General features: G+C 29.6%; 3 protein-coding genes across 5 annotated transcripts; all 3 read right to left on the reverse strand.

The window, feature by feature from the left end:
• Nucleotides 1–7,679: 7,679 nt before the first annotated feature.
• LOC110642206 (F-box protein SKIP23-like) lies at nt 7,680–10,048 on the reverse strand. The gene is made up of 2 exons (XM_058152133.1): nt 9,769–10,048; nt 7,680–8,182 (listed from the first exon to the last, which is right to left on the reverse strand). Exons 1-2 carry the CDS (start codon nt 10,046–10,048, stop codon nt 7,725–7,727), a joined length of 738 nt encoding a protein of 245 aa, XP_058008116.1. The 3' UTR covers nt 7,680–7,724.
• Nucleotides 10,049–10,103: 55 nt separating this feature from the next.
• Nucleotides 10,104–10,613, reverse strand: LOC131183371 (F-box protein SKIP23-like). The gene has a single exon (XM_058154151.1). The coding sequence runs from the start codon at nt 10,604–10,606 to the stop codon at nt 10,130–10,132; it is 477 nt and encodes a 158-aa protein (XP_058010134.1). The 5' UTR covers nt 10,607–10,613; the 3' UTR covers nt 10,104–10,129.
• A 3,231-nt stretch (nt 10,614–13,844) lies between these two features.
• LOC110642210 (F-box protein SKIP23) lies at nt 13,845–16,486 on the reverse strand. 3 transcript variants are annotated; one of them, XR_009151268.1, is made up of 3 exons: nt 15,165–16,486; nt 14,152–14,290; nt 13,845–14,058 (listed from the first exon to the last, which is right to left on the reverse strand). XR_009151268.1 is itself a non-coding variant. In XM_021794166.2 (2 exons), the coding sequence occupies exon 1, from the start codon at nt 16,403–16,405 to the stop codon at nt 15,167–15,169; it is 1,239 nt and encodes a 412-aa protein (XP_021649858.2). In that variant the 5' UTR covers nt 16,406–16,486; the 3' UTR covers nt 13,845–14,058; nt 15,165–15,166. The 3 variants fall into 3 exon arrangements, 1 of the variants encoding a protein (XP_021649858.2); XR_002492402.2 differs by having other exon boundaries at nt 14,152–14,304; XM_021794166.2 differs by lacking the exon at nt 14,152–14,290.
• Between the last annotated feature and the right edge of the window lie 1,997 nt (nt 16,487–18,483).

Raw genomic sequence — 18,483 nt, forward strand, 5'->3', positions numbered from 1 at the left:
ACCTGACCTTTAAACACAATATTTAATAAACTGAGGAGCTCAGCTCACCCTCCACACACTCAAATGTCATAAAAATAAATGGGAGCTCAGCTCCCTCATCCAGTCCATCAATCATGCATATAATAATAAGTTTACAGGTCCAACATGATAATTATATTACAGATCCAAATCAAATAAATATTTCTAACACATGCGAAAATTCTAAGAGTTAATAGAATTACACAAACATTAATACACAACCTGCGAAGGAGAAAAGCAAGTTAACCACAACAAAAATCTTCCTATAGCCTGAAAAATAATGAACAGGAGTGAGCGTTCGACTCAGAGAATAAAATATCAATTTTAACCATAATTTCTATAACTATCTAAAGCTAATGCACCCTGTAGAGTGAAATGCAACATCAGTAATATTTTCACATCATAACAGCAAAAAGGTAATTTGGAGCACTCACACACCCAGTAATGTCAAATCATAAATATATGGAGTGATCCCTATCTGACTTTCTTAAATCCAACCTGTGCCAGCGAAGAACTCAAGCCGGACTTTCGCTTAATAAACCAAATCGGGGTCCCAGCGAAGAACTCAAGCCGTGTCTACCCCGAAGGATCGAGTCCCAGCGAAGATCTCAAGCCATGTCTACCCGTTCTGTCCATATCCAACACTATAACACACGCACGCCAACGCACGCACACTGCTCCAAATTACCACAAACACATCCATGACACTTTAACAATTGTAAATGTAACATAAATCGTGCCTAGAGTTTAACAACATAGACATATACATATAAGTGATGCATGGGCATGCTTAAATATATAATAATATCGAAATTACAATTAAAATTAATATTTTACTCACAGACTTAACAGCAGTCACTGTGGCGGCTAGGCGGAGGAAGAAGGTTGTCCCTACTCACCTGATAATTTTATTATAATTATTTAATACAATTGACTCAATACAAACCAAGAAAAGACTAAATACGTCCTAGGTCGTGCCGAAAATCCGGCAGAGTCTCCCCTATACCTAGGACTCACCCAACATGCAAAAGGGCTCAAAACGCACTTCTATATTCACAAATCATACACTCACAACTCAATCATATCACACAGCCCCTCCTGGGCCCATCCAAACAGTCATCAATCATAATATGTAAATTTACAGTTTAGTCCTTATAATTGACCCTTTTTGCAAAAGCTACCCAAATAAACTCTAAAAATTCTAAAACTTTGCCCCGCGGTCCTTAGCAATATTATTAGGCTAATGCAAAAAGAATCATAATTTTCTGAGCTACCACGAATATTTTATGGATTTTTAATCCCATTTAAGCACTAGAAAATTACGAAAAAGCAAGGTTCGGGTTTACCTATGCCAATTCCGATCTCGGGAACGCGCTCGGGGCATCTGACAATGGTGGAGCAGCCAAAATCCCGATCCAATTTCAAGACTTTTTCGGTAGCCGGTCTGTCTGGCCGGAAATTCACAGACTTGGACAACTATCGAATTTCCATGAATTGAAGGTACCTACACGAAGCCCACAACACGGGAGTTAGTATAAAATTTTTACGGAATTTTCTAAGCTCATTTAATGCTCGAAAAAACACTACGAAGTTCCGTGGGACCCACCGAAAAACGGTGTTAGAAAATTTTGAAATTTATATTGCCGTGAAGCTCTCGACGAGTGGAGCGCTCTGGTACTCTCGGTTTTCTCGTGGGGTTCACGGTTTGCGAGAAATCTAGCCCGAAAATCAAAATGGGCTAAAACTTCCCGGACAAAAATTGGACAAACCGCTCAATGGATTTTGGTGTTCTTGGTGTCTATGGAAAGCTCTCAAGGTGTAGATATTGTTTGACACAAGACTCGGCTCAATTGGTGGCCGGATCGACCGGATTTCGACAGGGAATTCGAAATGGCGCGCGCGCATCGAGTGGTCTTCGCGAGCATTTTTCGGCCGCCTGGAGCGTCGACCAGCCATGGGGAGGTGGTGGGGTGGCGCGCCGGCGAGGTGGGGTGGCTGGGGATGCGGCGACGCTGCCTGGGGGTGAGGGAGGAGAGAGAAAACGGGAGAGAGAGGAGGAGGGACGGGATGTGCGGGGGAAGGGAAGAAAAGAAGAAGAAGGCCTGTTCAATTCGACCGGTCCGATCCGGTCCCATTCGATTCCGTTGGTCCGATTCAAGATACAAAATTTTGATTTTTTACTTTGCCTTGGGACCGAAAACGAGACCCAAAAATTCCGAAAAAATTCTAGAAAACTTAGAAAAATTTATAAACTCCAAATATATTTTTAGTTTTGCCACATGGTCTTTAAGTTAATTTTTAAAAATCATCAAAGTTTTATATTTTCGGAAAATCGAACCCGATTTCTAAAACCCGAAAAATCTCAAATAATTTCCCAAATTTTAATTAAAATAAAATATCAATATTTACCAAAAAATAATAAATTTAAAAATTAGGGGTGTTACACCTTCAACAAGTGAAACATCTTCAATGTATGGTTTGGTTCCAATTGTGCCATTTTTAATTATTTTTCCTTCCCTTTATCTCCAAACTTCACATGTCCTCCATCTACCATTGTGATTTCTGAAAACTTGTCCTTTTCACTGGTAATGTGTTTTGAGCAACCACTATCTATGTACCATTTCTCACTTTCCTTCAACCCTTTGAAGCAAACTTGAAATTTGATCATTTAGCTTTAGGTACCCAAGCAACTTTGGGTCCTTGGAGGTTAATGTTTTTAGGTAAGGTTCCCTTTGACACCCATACCTTCTTTACCTTAAGGAAACCCTTCCTAAGTGCACAAGAACTAATCATATGACCTCTTTGATTGCAAAAATAACATGTGACATTAGACAAGGAGGATGTAGATGCTTTAATGAAATGGTTCTTGTATTTACCATAGTCCATGAAACCGTCAAAATCAATTCCATATTTTTCATTTGAAATTCTTTGATTTCCAAGAAGTACATCTAGAGTTTTTTTTCCCTCTATAAATTTTGCCAAATCATTTGTTAAAGATTCTATTTTAGCTTCAAAAACCTTACTTTTCTCAATGAGCTTTTCAACTCCAAATCTAGCTATTTAAACAAAGCAATTTGTCTTTTATAAAATTCATTTTCTTTATACACATTGGACATAGCAATATTTTGTGATCTCAATGATTCAATTTCTAAATTCATTTTATTGCATTTTCTCTTATAATTTCTATACTCATCATACACTTTAGCAAATGCAAGTTCAAGTTCCTCTACACTAGGAGGTTCAAGAGAATTTACTTCATTATCACTTTCTTCTTCCTTTTGTGAACTTTCGGCTTTCTCTTTAAATGCCATCATAAAAAAGCGAGCAGTTTCTTTGTCACTTGATTCATCATTTGAAGATTCTTCACTATTGCTCCATACAACTTTCATAGCTTTCTTACTCTTGTCTTCTTTTCCTTTCTTCTTTTTGAGCAATGGACATTTGGGCTTGATATGTCCTGGTTTGTGACATTCATAACATACCTCTTCTTTTGATTCCTTAAAACATTTATCCTTAGAAGTATACTTTTTCAAGAATTTCTTGTATTTACTTCCTCCCTTCTTGAAAGCTCTTTTGAATTTTCTTGCAAGCATAGCCATTTCATCATCATCATCATCACTTGAAGCACTTGAGTTGTCACTTGAGTTGTCACTTGAGTCAACTTTAAGTACAACACCTTTCTTCTTCTCTTCATTCTTATTAGATTTGAGACCAATATTTTTCTTCTTCTTTTGCTCATTTTCAACTTCATCTTTCTTATATACCATCTCATGTGCAATGAGAGATCCAATGAGTTCATCATAGGTGAATGTTTTAAAATCCTTGGTATCTTGGATAACTGTAATCTTTGCTTCCCAAGATTTTGGAAGTGATCTAAGAATTTTCTTCACAAGTTCGGCTTCCTCAAATCTTTTACCAAGTGCTTTGAGAAGATTGACAAGATCGGTAAACCTTGTACTCATATCCGTAATTGATTCTCCTGGCTTCATTTCAAATAGCTCATAATCTCAGATAAGGAGGTTTGCTTTGGATTCCTTAACGACATCCGTTCCCTCATAAGTGACCTTAAGCTTATCCCAAATTTTCTTAGCAGTTTGACATCCTGAAACACGATTGTATTCATTAAGGTCAAGTAAGCAATGCAAAATATTAATAGCTTTAGAATTCATAGAAATTTTCTTCCAATCATTGTCATCATATTCATCTTCAATTTTAGGAACTTTAGTGTTTCCTTCACCATCTTTTTGAGGAACATATGAACTATTTTTAATAATTCTCCATGCGTCAATATCCACAGATTGTATAAAATTTCTCATTCTAACTTTCCAAAATGAGTAATTAGTGCCATTGAAGAGTGGTGGTCTAATAATTGAGTAGCCTTCAGCTAGTGGTGCGGATATACCAGCAATGTTGCTAGATGAACTAGCCATTGGGGATCACTCCAAGGTTGTGACACCTTAAGAAAGAGAGACAAGCTCTGATACTGATTTGTTGTCCCAAAATAGTCTAAGAGGGGGGTAAATTGGACTTTAAATAATTTTTCTACTGATGCTTGCAGCTTAATGAAAAATTATGACTTTGTTCAACTAGGTGCTCTTATATGTAGTGAAAATGATATGTGTTTCAAGGATGTGTTCCTAAATTGCAATTCAAGTCTCTATCAATATTTATGGCAATTCTATCATAACATGCATCATAAAATATTCAACTAATTTCTCAATCTAATCAATATATCTTCAAATATATCAACTCAATCTATCGTTAATATCTCTCAACATCCAATATCATGCATCGATAGTAAATTATGCAAAATTAAAGAGATTAGAGTTAGAGAAATCAAACACAATAATTTTTATAGTGGTTTGGCTTAATTAGCCTATATCCACTCTCTCAAAGAACCCTCTTTGAGTTTCTCTCCACTATTTGCTCTTTTAAAGGCAAGAGACCAAAAGCCCTTTACAAATTCTTCAACACCAAGTCTTTATAAAGGTAGCTTGAAACCTTAACAAGTGCTATCTCAAGTACTCATACTCACAAGCTTTAAAAGGTGCTTGTACAACACCTCTAAAATGCAATTTAATATTTTAATACTCACTCTCACACAATACAAAACAAACTATAAAGAACAGATGAGTTGATTTGTCAATGTTAATTCAAACATTTTAAATCTCTTGAATGAAAGCAATAAATAAAAAATCAAAATTAGAGTTGCAATTGTAAACTTTCATTAAGTGTAAAATGAAGTAAAGAAAGTGTATTTATAGTTTCAAATTATTTTCGATTGTTTGAAACCTTTTTGGAAGGTTACACACTCTGTCATTTAGCAAACTAATGAAATTTTTTGTAACAGTAGTAAACTAGTTAGCAAACTATAGTTTTAGCAAAAATATTAGCAAACTAATATTTTAGCAAATAAGTTAGTAAACTAATTTACCAGATGCTTGTTTCAAATTGTAATCTTTAAAAATCTAATTTAGACCTTGAGCGAAATATGCATTCCAATAGCAATATCCAAGGTTATGATGAGAGAAAATTTTATAAAGTAATCGAAAGAGAAATTATTTTTGAGCTCCAATTGACTAAAACTTTTATCTATTCTTTTTACACAAATCCTAAGACTCAATTACTAACTCTATGACTTTCATACCTTCAACTTGAGTCTTAACTTTCATAATCTTGCTATTTCTCAACTTAGATTCATCTTGAGATTCCTTTGAGTGCCCTTCCTCATTAGATGCAACTTCAAAAATTCTTCACGAATAAGAGAGAGAATCTACACATCACTTGAAATTGAGTAAGATAGATCCTAGTTAAGTTTTGTTATCATCAAAATCAATGCTCATTTTGAGCTACACAGGGTCAACACATAAGTTAGGTTTTAGCATATAAGCAATTTTCTTGGTGTCAATATTATCTAGAATGATGATGCAAATAATACGGATTTAGCTTGGCATTGGCCAAAGCAGGTGATTAGAGATTTTTTGCTGGCACCTTTATAAGTGCTTTTTCTAGCGTATACTTGCAAAGATAAGTATGATTAATCTGAAAGATAAAAAACTATATCATCTAAAGCAACATTAGATTAGTTTGTGTGAAGAACTGAAACCACCAAAAAAAAAAAGACGAAGGAGAAGTGACAGAGGAAAACAAATGACAGAGGAGAATAAACGAAGATTAGAAGTGACAGAGGAAAACAAATGACAGAGGAGAATAAACGACAAAGATATATTTATCACAAGACCAAAAATTTTACCTGAATTGTGAAATAATATTCATCACAAGAAATGGTATGTCAGTGAGACTTTTCATCTTGAATTGATCTCTGCAACATTCAAAACAATTAAAATATCGATAATTATTCATTTTCTTTTACCATTTATATGAGACTTTTTTTTATGGGTAATGTTATATAATTTAATATCAATACTTTATTTTTAGTAATGCATCAATTTCATAAAATTTAAGTGATCTAAATATAGAAGATTTTGAAGTTGATGAAGATGAAGATGATGAAAATGAGAATAAACATATTGATTAAACTAAAGTTTAACTTAGCTTGTATTGTTATTTTAATCCTTTTAATTTTATGTTATATCACATTTATGAACTTGAAAGTTATTTATAGTTATTTTAATATTTAATTAATATTTTTATGATTTACTTATTGAACTATTGATCTATCAACTTATCGACTCGATTTTTCTGCCAGGTCAATGTCCAGAGTAGGTTTAATAATATTGCATTCAACAATAACCTTAATTCATTGCCCTGCACTGCAAGGCACTACAGAAAAGCTTAATCCCACTTTTACATATAGCAGCAATACAAAGCACTATTGCTAATCATGAGGTTTGAAATATAAAAATTAGATTGACATTCAATAAATAAGAGCATACAATAGATTCAAGGAAAAATATAATGCAAAACCAAACACCAACTTTCTCACAAAATATGCAATTGGCATATATGATTAGGCCATCAACAATAGCAAACCTACGTGCTCAAGAACAAAGAGTCACAAATTAAAAAACAAAAGACAGACAAAGCATAATACTACATAATATATGCAATAATCAGCATCAACTTCCCTGATAAAGCTTTCAAGGTTCGTGGAAGTTCATTGTGACTTAACCCCTTGAAGATGATCTGAGACAATCAGGATGAAAAGGGCACATTATTCAAGTAGATATAACATAAAATGAATAATATTTACATGTACATATAATGAAAATGAATGGAAAGGCTAACCCTCATTCCACTTATTTGGAATGGGAAAATCATCGTCTCAACTAAAGCAACAGAAAAGACCCATAGTAAGCAAATAAAGATTTAAAAACCAACAGCCAATTATTCCACATGAAACAAACTTAAGTACTAATGGAGATGTAATTTAATACAATCTTAATAAAAAAATAAATTAAAAAAAAAGCCTATATATGATGTTTACAATAAATCAAATGACAAATGCATAAATCTGATCAAGCCATTTCTTTAAGTAATAACATAGAACCTAAACTACACTTGTAAGTGAACGAATAAGTAAAGAAAGCTTCACCTAAAAGAGATTCACGATCCACTTGCAAGAGACAAACTTATGTACAGCCATTACTCTACATGCTCACATGTGGAGTTAAGTCTTCCATGGTCACAACACAATACCAATTTGTCAATATCAAGAAAATTACACTTTCAAGTTAGATATAAAGTTAGAAGATAACTCGCATTCGGCGAGGAAACTTCAGCCAATCTCGAGGAGGCCAGAAAATACTAAAATAGCTAGGAAACCCAGACAAAGCACCTGAAGCCCCATCCTCCAAGCTGAAGATACCAGCATCACACCCAGGGTAAACAAATTCTTCCAGGTACGAATTATTGATATAATAGACACAATTCGTCTTGCACCCACGAGAACCTTTTCCCGAAACAGAGAACGAAACACCCTCACCAATAAAGAGCACACTGTCACCTAATTCTTCCACCTGAACCCAGTCACGCTTCTCTTCATCCAGCTTGTACACAGTAAATGGAATGGGAAAATCTTCTTCATCAGAATCGGATGAATAATCAAAATCATAATCATCAGCGCGGAACTTGGGAAATTGACCGTACAAGGGTGTGGAAGAAACAAAAATTACTAAAATTGAGTGTGATGTGAAAAATTTATCTGATCAGAATGAGAAAAGTCAGGAGCGTAAAAACGCTAATATTAAAAGTATTTTAATGTCCAAAACGCTATTAACAATAACGTTCAAAAAAAACGTTAAAAACGGAAGCTATTCAATTTTTAAAAAAAAAAAAAAAGCTGGACGCTACTTATAGTAGCGTTCAGCTTTTGTTTAAATTTTTTTAATATTTTAAATAAAATATAAATATTATTTTAATAAATAATATTATAATAATTAATATTATATATTATAATATTTTTATTATAAAAAAATTATTTTTTATTTAAAATTAAATTTTAATTAAATAAAAAAATTAAAATATAAAATATTATTTATTAAAATAATATTTTTAATTTATTTAAAATATAAAATAAAATAATTAAAAATCTAAAGAAAAATTGAACACTAGTTATAAGTAGGGTCCAATTTTTCTTAAATTTTTTAATTATTTATTTTTTTAATTTTAATTTTATTAAATTTTAATTTACTTTTAAATTAAAAATATTATTTATAATAAAAATCTAAAATATATAATATTAAATTTTATAATTTTATTTATTAAAATAATATTTTTAATTTATTCAAAATATAAAATAAAATAATTAAAAGTCTAAAAAAAAATGGACGCTACTTATAGTAGCGTCGAAATTTTTCTTAAATTTTTTAATTATTTATTTTTTTAATTTTAATTTTTATTTTATTAAATCTTAATTTAATTTTAAATTAAAAATATTATTTATAATAAAAATATTAAAATATATATTATTAAATATTATAATTTTATTTATTAAAATAATATTTTTAATTTATTTAAAATATAAAATAAAATAATTAAAAATCTAAAAAAAATTGGACGCTGCTTATAGTAGCGTCCAATTTTTCTTAAATTTTTTAATTATTTATTTTTTTAATTTTAATTTTTATTTTATTAAATTTTAATTTAATTTTAAATTAAAAATATTATTTATAATAAAAATTTAAAATATATATTATTAAATATTATAATTTTATTTATTAAAATAATATTTTTAATTTATTTAAAATATAAAATAAAATAATTAAAATTTTAAAGAAAAATTGAACGCTACTATAAGTAGCGTCCAATTTTTCTTAAATTTTTTAATTATTTATTTTTTTAATTTTAATTTTTATTTTATTAAATTTTAATTTAATTTTAAATTAAAAATATTATTTATAATAAAAATATAATATATATTATTAAATATTATAATTTTATTTATTAAAATAATATTTATATTTTATTTAAAATATAAAATAAAATAATTAAAATTTAAAGAAAAGGTTAGACGCTAAGTAGCGTACAACCTTTAAATTTTTTTTTAATTAATTTTTTATTATTTAAAGGAAAGTTCGACGCTATTTTGAATAGCGTCCAGCTTTCCTTTTAAATTTATTCATTCGGACGCTATTTATAATAGCGTCCGGATCTTAAAAACGCCACTATAATTAGCATTTTGCATTCATCTCGTTCACTTCATCACAATTCACCCATTTTTAGTAATTAATTTCAAAATCACCTATTTTGGTAAATTTTATTTTTGATTACCCCTTTTTGGTAATTAACCCGCGAACTTATCAATCCGAAACAGATTTCCATAAGACTTTACTAGACCACCACATCCATATCCAGAGCCACACGTTACAGAAGAAAATTCAGTAATTTCCAGCGTAACAGGATCAACTGACACCAGCAATCCTGTTTTATCAAGAACGTAAAATTTCCCATTATGATAAACAATATCGTCATAACCGGATCCCTCGCCATCATCATCATCGATATCATCACAAAGGCATCTCTCGCGATTATCATTGATAGCGCTCCATTCCTTGTACCCATTCTCCATACGCCCAATTTCGAACAGGAGTGCAGCGCCATTACCGTAAACCCATCATCAATCTTATCTATACTCGAGGAAGTAACAACTTTACTCAAGTTCATGACCTTTTTTCACTTGCTCAACAAGCTCAAGCACATAAGCCTTGCTTATCTCATGGACTCTATCATCTAGCAAGTTCAAAACCCTAGGGAACTCAGTGGTGTCTAGATTCTCAGAATGGGATGCAAAAAGTGGGTCAATGAGAATCATCTTGCCGGATTTTGACTCTTGAATCTTGATAAGCAAGGTTCTGGCAGTGTCGCAGGAACTGTCAGAGTTGGTGAGGGATTGGAATGCGTAAACGGTGGATTTGATGAGCAACAAATAGCCATTGAGATATGGACGGGGGCCGATAGGAAAATGGAGCTTGAGAGAAGGGATTTTGGGAGGAGAAGGGATCGACGACCGCCATGAGTGGCAAACGGCGCGAAAGCGGAGTACATCGACGCTAGTGCTAAGGCATTTGGCGATCCTATACAAGAGGTCGCTTTGAAGACTAGCCCAGTGGGGAGAGCTTGCGTCCATGGCTAGATTTTTTCTCTTTTTTGAACGGGAATCCATGGCGGTATACTGGTTAGAGAGTGGAAAACCCTAGCGAGAAATGAAGAGGTTATCACACACATTAGGCAAATTTATAGAATTTGTAAGCTAATTCACTTCTAGTCTATTAATCGAACTTAATTTAAAATTAAATAAAATATGTCTTTACATCCTCAAATAAATATAAAATTATTATTATTATATAAAAATATAAATATTATATCATACATTCTTATTAAAAATATTTAAAAAATAATTTATAATTATTTAACTAAAAATTAAATTTTTAAATCTGTTAAGTAAATCATATGCTTAAGTCACTAAAACATTAAGTTAAACGACGTCAACATTGATGGATATAGACTTTTAAGCTATTATGAAGGAATTAATGATGGATTATTTTCCTGTTATTTTTATATATATATTTTTTTTTTTTTTTAACAATGTATTTAAAGGGTTAATTATTTAAATACAGTGTTTTTAAAAAATTTTATATTAAAATAATATAAATATAAAATTATTTATAAATATAGTGTGTGCTTATAAAAACGCTAACCGAAAAAGTAATTTTAGTAATTAATTAAGAATCATAAAATTATCAATTTAAGAAGCAATTTCACTCACAAAGTCATTTAATTCCACGAGCAAAGTCAACAAAGTCAATGTGTCAGTGTCAACGTCAAATATACACAAAACTATCGTTAAATTAGTGCTTTCAAATTATATCAAATAGCTTATGAAAACGCCATTTCAATTCGCGTTTTCTAAAATATGGGTCAGAATTTATTAAAACTTTAAAATACGTGATATAAAAAGAATTTGTTCTCCAAATGGCACATTAAACCTTCAATGTAAATTTAAATTTAATAAACATAGCACATAAATTATCATTAAATTTTCTTTTATAATTTTTATATCCTAATAATTAAAATGAAATATTAAATATATTAAATTAAATTTTATATTTTTAAAAAAATAATGAAAATTTTACATGCATAACACTAAAATTTTCAAATCTTATTTTAATGAAATTTTATATATATATTTTAATTTATCAAAGCTTTACATGCACAATATATATTAATAAAAATATCAATTTCCTACCTTCCTAATTTTATTTTGCAAAATTTTTTATAAATTGACATTTTTATCAATAAAATTACAAAAAATTATCATATATATTATAAATACATCAACATATTAGCAAAAGCATATTTATTTTATTTTTTTCCAATTATCACAAACTTATTAGCATAAAAAGTCACAATACAATAGATCAAATACGTAACACTAAATTTATTACAAAATTTGACATGCATATTAATAAAATTATCATAATTAAAATATTAAATAAATATATCACATCAATTTATCACAATTACATTTTACATTAAAGTTAAAAATGCACCTTAATTGCAATATTTTTGCTTTCTAATGTGAAACTTCAAGCAAGAGCACAATTTGAAAATACTGTATGTAATATGTATAAGAAAAATTATATTGAATACAAAGAAAAAAATTGCTAGATACAAATATGCACCTAAAAAATAAAGAAAGAAATCAAGGAGAGGAGAGAATGAGAGAGCACTTGATGCTTAAATAATGGAAAGTTTTCAATTATGAAGACTTATTTCTGGCTTTTAAAGCTAGCAACAATATATGAGCAACAAAAACTCACGTGTGAGCAGAGGAAATAAACTCCTTACATTTTGAAATATTTATTTTTCAATGTATTGCTAGAGAATTGTAATTTACTTTTGAAACTGTCAAATGGAATGACGATTTTAGTATAAAAAATTGACACAATTGTTAATGTGATAACACGGTGTAAGTAATGGAATAACATACAAAACTATCATTTTGACTGGCGATTTTGAGAGCAATTTTGCTCTGTTCATACGGATAAAAGCTACGAAAATATTATTTCAATGGGCGTTTCTTATTCAGATAAATATACAGGAAATCACCTTTTCAATTTGCGGTTTTCATAACACTATATTATTTTAGTAAATAATTTAAAATTCACATTATTTGGATAAAATGTTTTTAAATTCACATTATTTAAATAATTAATCTATTTTTAAAAGGTATATGAAAGTTAAAAAAAAAAAAAAAAACAAGTTAAGGTATTAAAAAATTTTTAATTCATTAATTTAATGATTTATAAAAAAAAAAAAAGAAAGTTTTAGAAATTTGAACAAAAAAATTGCTTTTAATTAAAACACACATATCTATTAACTAAAAAAACTATACCTTATCTTTAGAAAACTCTCCTCCAAATATAATATAAGGCGTTCATTATTAGAATATAAAAACCTTGTAATAAGAAAATAATTATAATTAACAACTTAATTTTTATGCCTATTTTTGAATAATTTTTATGATAGAATTCAATTCAAATAAGTTTATAAAAAAAAAAATCATTTATTTGAAATACTTTTTAAAATAACAGAAATCATTTGAATTCTATTGCTTGAACAATTGATAAAAAGTAAGGTGTGTACATTTATTTTCATAATTTGTTATTATTTACAAATAAATAAATATAAGTTAAATAAGGGTGATTTGGGTATTTAATATAAAACTTCTTTAAATCTTGTCAAATTTATTTCTTTCAAAATTATTAATTTTTAATTAAAAATTAAATTCTAACAATTTTAAAATCTCTAAACATAAAAATTAATAAAAAATAATTAAAATGAATTCTTTTATTTTTTAGACTTTCAAATAACACCTTTAAAATATTATGATTAGAATATTGATCATTAATTTAAAATTATAGTTCTTTTTTCTTTATAAACATGATCCTTTCCATTCATACATTGTATAAGCAATGAAAAATCAATCAAACTATCTATTATAAGCTTTATATTTATTTATTATAAATTATAATAAAAAAATATAATTTTTCTAATAGGTGTAAATATATTTCTATTAAGGTTAATTTAGAAGTTATAAATCATTTAGAGCTGATATATTTGGATCAAATTCAAATTCATTTTCATTTACAATATTCAAACAATAAATTTCAAATCCCTTAATCCAAACATAATATAAATGTATTTTGAATTCATTTAACACTCTTTCTCATATGATTTGTCATTAAAATTATAATTTCTCATATAATAAATGCATCACTCCTTCAAGCATTGTCCCTGCTACTCTTCAACAACTCAAAAAGCCAACACCAGAATAGCATTCCAAAAAAAAAAAAAAGCACACAGCAGAACAAGGGAAATATATAGCAAAAGTTATTTATCAAAAGCATGAACCGATGTATCGAGTAAAGATAACGGCACCCACATAAACTGTAAAAACTAAGTCATCAGTGACACATTTGCATAAAAGGAGGATAATAAAGCCTGTTACAGAGTATTGCAACATTGATCTGGTAAGGTGCGTGTCTCCACTCTCCGCCTCTGTAGAAGTTCAGAAATCTGCAAACATTGTAATGTAGCAATCAAGAAAAGAAGATAAAAGTGTTGATGAAAGACAAAAGAAAATACAAACTCTTTTGGGTATGGACAAACCGGACACTACTCTTACTCTTGATCCTGCACTAGCTACTACCTATACCAGGCCTTTCTGCGGGCTTATTACTGTATATTATGCTTTATATGCTGATTGAGACATAGATGTTGGTGCTGATGCTTCGCCTCTTTGCTTTTGCTGTGCAGGGGTTCCTGATTTTGAGTATATATATGTACTGACTATGCAAAATTTTGTTGAGCACATGGAAGGAATAATAATTTAAGCAACTCCTCCTAAATCTGGCAATGACGCTAACATGGGGCACAATAAACCAAAATGTTAAGGTTCAAGTTAAGTCCCAACAGCATAGAACATAGGCCACTAAAACCCTCGAAGCAACAATACTACAATTCAATACGATACTTGTATTTTTACAAAAACTGACCATCAATGGATAGAATTTCTAGCAACTTATCAATATTTAGTTGCACTTTACTCTTGAAATCTTTGACAGGAATGAAGTGATTACTCAACTACGCATAGAGATAAGTGGCATTACAAGAAATTAAGAATCAGTAGAATGAAAAGCTAAGGTATGAATTAAATGTTTGATGGTTCAAATATTAAGATGTGTCCACAAATTTATTCCAATAGACACTTGTCCATATAGAAATTATTTTAAAAGCTTTCATTCATATGCAATTTTAAAACAATCTCAATGACTCAATCACATAAAGATTGAAAAAATCATAATGTTGAGGTTAACATTAAAAATCAAAGGTACCATTATACAAACAAATTCAGTTTTTATTTAAAGCTTTGAAAATGTTGTGAAATTAATTCCAAATATTATGCAATCCAATATACATGCCAACATGGCATGGCTAATCTACATGAAATCTAGATATGAATTATGAAAAATAATCACATTGCAAGAAGCAAGAAATTTATAAATATTTACAGGCTCACACTTGAATATTGCAAGGCAACAACAGCTGAAAAGTAGAACAATACATGGAATCTCATAAGTCATAAATGAATTACATATGTAGAAATTTGGAGCATTACTCACATTCAACGCTGAGACAGAGTTGGGTTGGTCTTGAGCCAAGTTGGTGGTGGATAGAAAATCTTAGAATAGCTAGGAAATTTAGACAACCGCATAGCAGCATGACTCTTGAAAACAAAAAACCCATACGGAGGATGCTCATCATAATCTTCAAGAAAGGAGCCATCAACGAAATAAACACAGTTTCTCTTGCACCCAGGGAAATCGTTTGCCAAAACAGAGAATGAGCTATCAGCGCCAAGAAATAGCACTCGGTCCTCCAACCCATCCACCTTAACCCATTCATGATTCTCCTCGTTCAGCCTATAAATCAGGAAAATAATGGGATGGGTAACATCAAAATCGCATGAATGTTCATAAGGAGAGTCTCCTCCGAGAAAGTCGTACTTATCTACCCGGAACAAATCATCAAACGACTCCACCAGGTACATAAAACGATCAGCACCAAATCCAAAACTCGGGTATCCATGAACAATTTCTTTAATCTGAAAGTTCTTGGGATCAACTGTTACAGTCAATCCAGAAACATCAAGAGCATAGAATTTTCTGTTGTAAAAAATGATATCAACATAATAAGACCGCTCACGGGCATCGTTGATATTAGTCCATTTCTCATCTCCCATTTTCCACACACCCACATTCCCATCCATATCCAAGGCCATGACTGCAAGCCCATCATCTCCAATCTTAAAAAAACTCGAAGAAACAACGACTTTCTTCATAAAAATAGACTTGATGTTATCTGACTTGGTAAGTACTCTATTAAAAGAGGTTTTGCCGTGTTTAAGAAACTCTAGTCCATAAGCATTGCCGATCTCAGAAATTCTATAATCCAACAAGTTCAGAACTTGAGGAAACCCCTCCATTAAACAGAGAGAAGGAAATGGAGAGAGTGTATCCTTGAGAATCACCTCGCCAGATTTCAACTCTTCGGCTTTGACAAGCCAGGTGTCAGTGGTGTTTGAGATGCTGGTGAGAGGTTGGAAGGAGTAAATGGTGGATTCAGTGAGGACAAAGTGGCCGCGGCTGTTTCTATTGAAAGGTAGATTGGTGAAAATAGGGAAGGGGAGCTTGAGAGAAGGGTGTGGAGATGGAATTTTGGGAGGGAGAGGGATAGAAGCCCGCCATGAGTAGCAAACGGCGCGAAAATGGAGTAGGTCTACGCAAGTGTCGAGGCACTTAGCGATCACAAACAAGAGGTCGCTTCGAAGACTAGCCCACTGTGGTGTCGAGCTTGAATCCATGGGTTCTTGTGGTATTAGGGAGGGAGAGAGAGAGAGACCGAGCGCGAAGCCTCTGCGAGAAATGGAAGGTAAAAGGTGGGATTAGCTTTGGAGTAATTATTGAGTGCAGCGGCTTATACACGTTAGCTTTTATAATTATATAAATTTTATTTTTTATATTATAATAAAAATTTATTTATTTTTAAAAATAAAATATTACTTTTTAATATTTTTTATATATTTAATAATTAATCTTAGCTTTGTTTGTAAATACTTTGATGGACACTCCTGATTTTATTTTAATAACTAAAAATGAGGTGATTTTTTTTTTTTGCATAGACATTAGATGCATAAATAATTTAGTGGCAAAATTGAACATCTGATAAACCAATAATAATTTTAACAGAGTCGTGATTGGATGTGCTTACGGTAGTGAAAAGTAGGGATGATAACGGACAGGATATCTATGAAAATTATTTTATTTATATCTAAATTCGATTAATATTATTAAAATTTCAACCGTTTCAAATCAATTTAAAATTTATTTTCAACTATCCAATTCATCTCAAATTTAATTATTATTATTTAAAAAAAATTTAAATTTATTTAATTTTATATATTTTAAATAATATTTTATATAAAAAATTATTTTAATTAATAATTTATATTTTAAATTTTAATAATTTCATAAAATATTTAAATTTTATTTTATATAAAATAAAATATATAAAAATTTATAAATATTATTATAAAAAATATATATTTTATATTTAATTAAATATTTATATATATAGATTCGGTCAATAGATACTCAATATATAAAAGTCGAACATAAATTTAAATTCATCATAAATATTATTTTTTAAATTTAAATTCATCCCAAATCTAGTTATATAATATCCAAATCAGTTCCAAACCTACTCATAAAAATTCAATATGTTACTATCCTGTAGGAAGAGGTTAGGGAAATAGATTATGGTAGCATAAAAATCGGACCGTTGCATAATCTGTTACGTGTCAAGATTCAATTTGTTTGTTATTTTTTGACGTGGTACTGTGGATGTTCTAAGTAGTTTCTCCGATGGAAGGTCCGTTTGTAATCGCCATGCAACTGGGATTGAAAGAAGTCAGAAAATAGTAAAAATTATTAATATGATATAAAATAATGACAATTTGCTTATTAAAAATAAAAATCTTAGAAGTAAATTATAAAATATAAATTTAATTAAATCAAAATATAATTAATAATTTATAAATATACATATATATATATTATAAAATATAAATTTAATTAAATCAAAATATAATTAATAATTTATAAATATACATATATATAAATCATTATTAATCCTTGATTTTTTTAATCTAAAAACCCACATTTTAAAAATAAATGATATCCCGCTTCTTTTTCTTTTTCAACGATTAAAAAAAAAATTAATCAACAGACTTTCATTGTTGACTGAGATTATGAGTTTATTTAGTGATTTTTTTAATAAGTGAAATATTGCATTTATTAGAATTTATTATTATTAATTTTGTATGAAAAATTGTTAACGTTGTATATTTTTATATAATATTATGTCAAAAATATGTAATATCAAATAGAAAATATATTATTTTACGAATTATTTAAAGGTTGGATTTCAACCCAATCAGCTTCACCGAAACAAAATTGCCGGTGTTATCTTTTGAGCTATGCTAATCTAATGAAGCATACTATCAGAAAATGGGTATGCAAACCGATTAATAAATTTATCAACACAGAGCACTAAATCAAATATATATATATATATATATATATATATATATATATATATATAATCAAACTCATCTAAATATTCTCTTTAGTATTATGCTATGCATTAATATAAGACATCCATTATATATTATGCTATGCATAAATAAAATCAATAAATAAGTATATGGATGTGCACATAGAAAAAAAAAAAAAGTTTACCTGAAAAAAAGAGAAATGAAAAGAATATGCAGGGCACTATCTCAGTTAGATTATACAAAAGTTTAACAGTAAGTCCTTACCTTTTTATATTATTTTAAATGAATTGATGAAACATATACAATGGAGTATCTCTTAGTGCATG

Source organism: Hevea brasiliensis, chromosome 9 (genome assembly GCF_030052815.1).
Source record: "Hevea brasiliensis isolate MT/VB/25A 57/8 chromosome 9, ASM3005281v1, whole genome shotgun sequence".
Classification (NCBI taxonomy): Eukaryota; Viridiplantae; Streptophyta; class Magnoliopsida; order Malpighiales; family Euphorbiaceae; genus Hevea; species Hevea brasiliensis.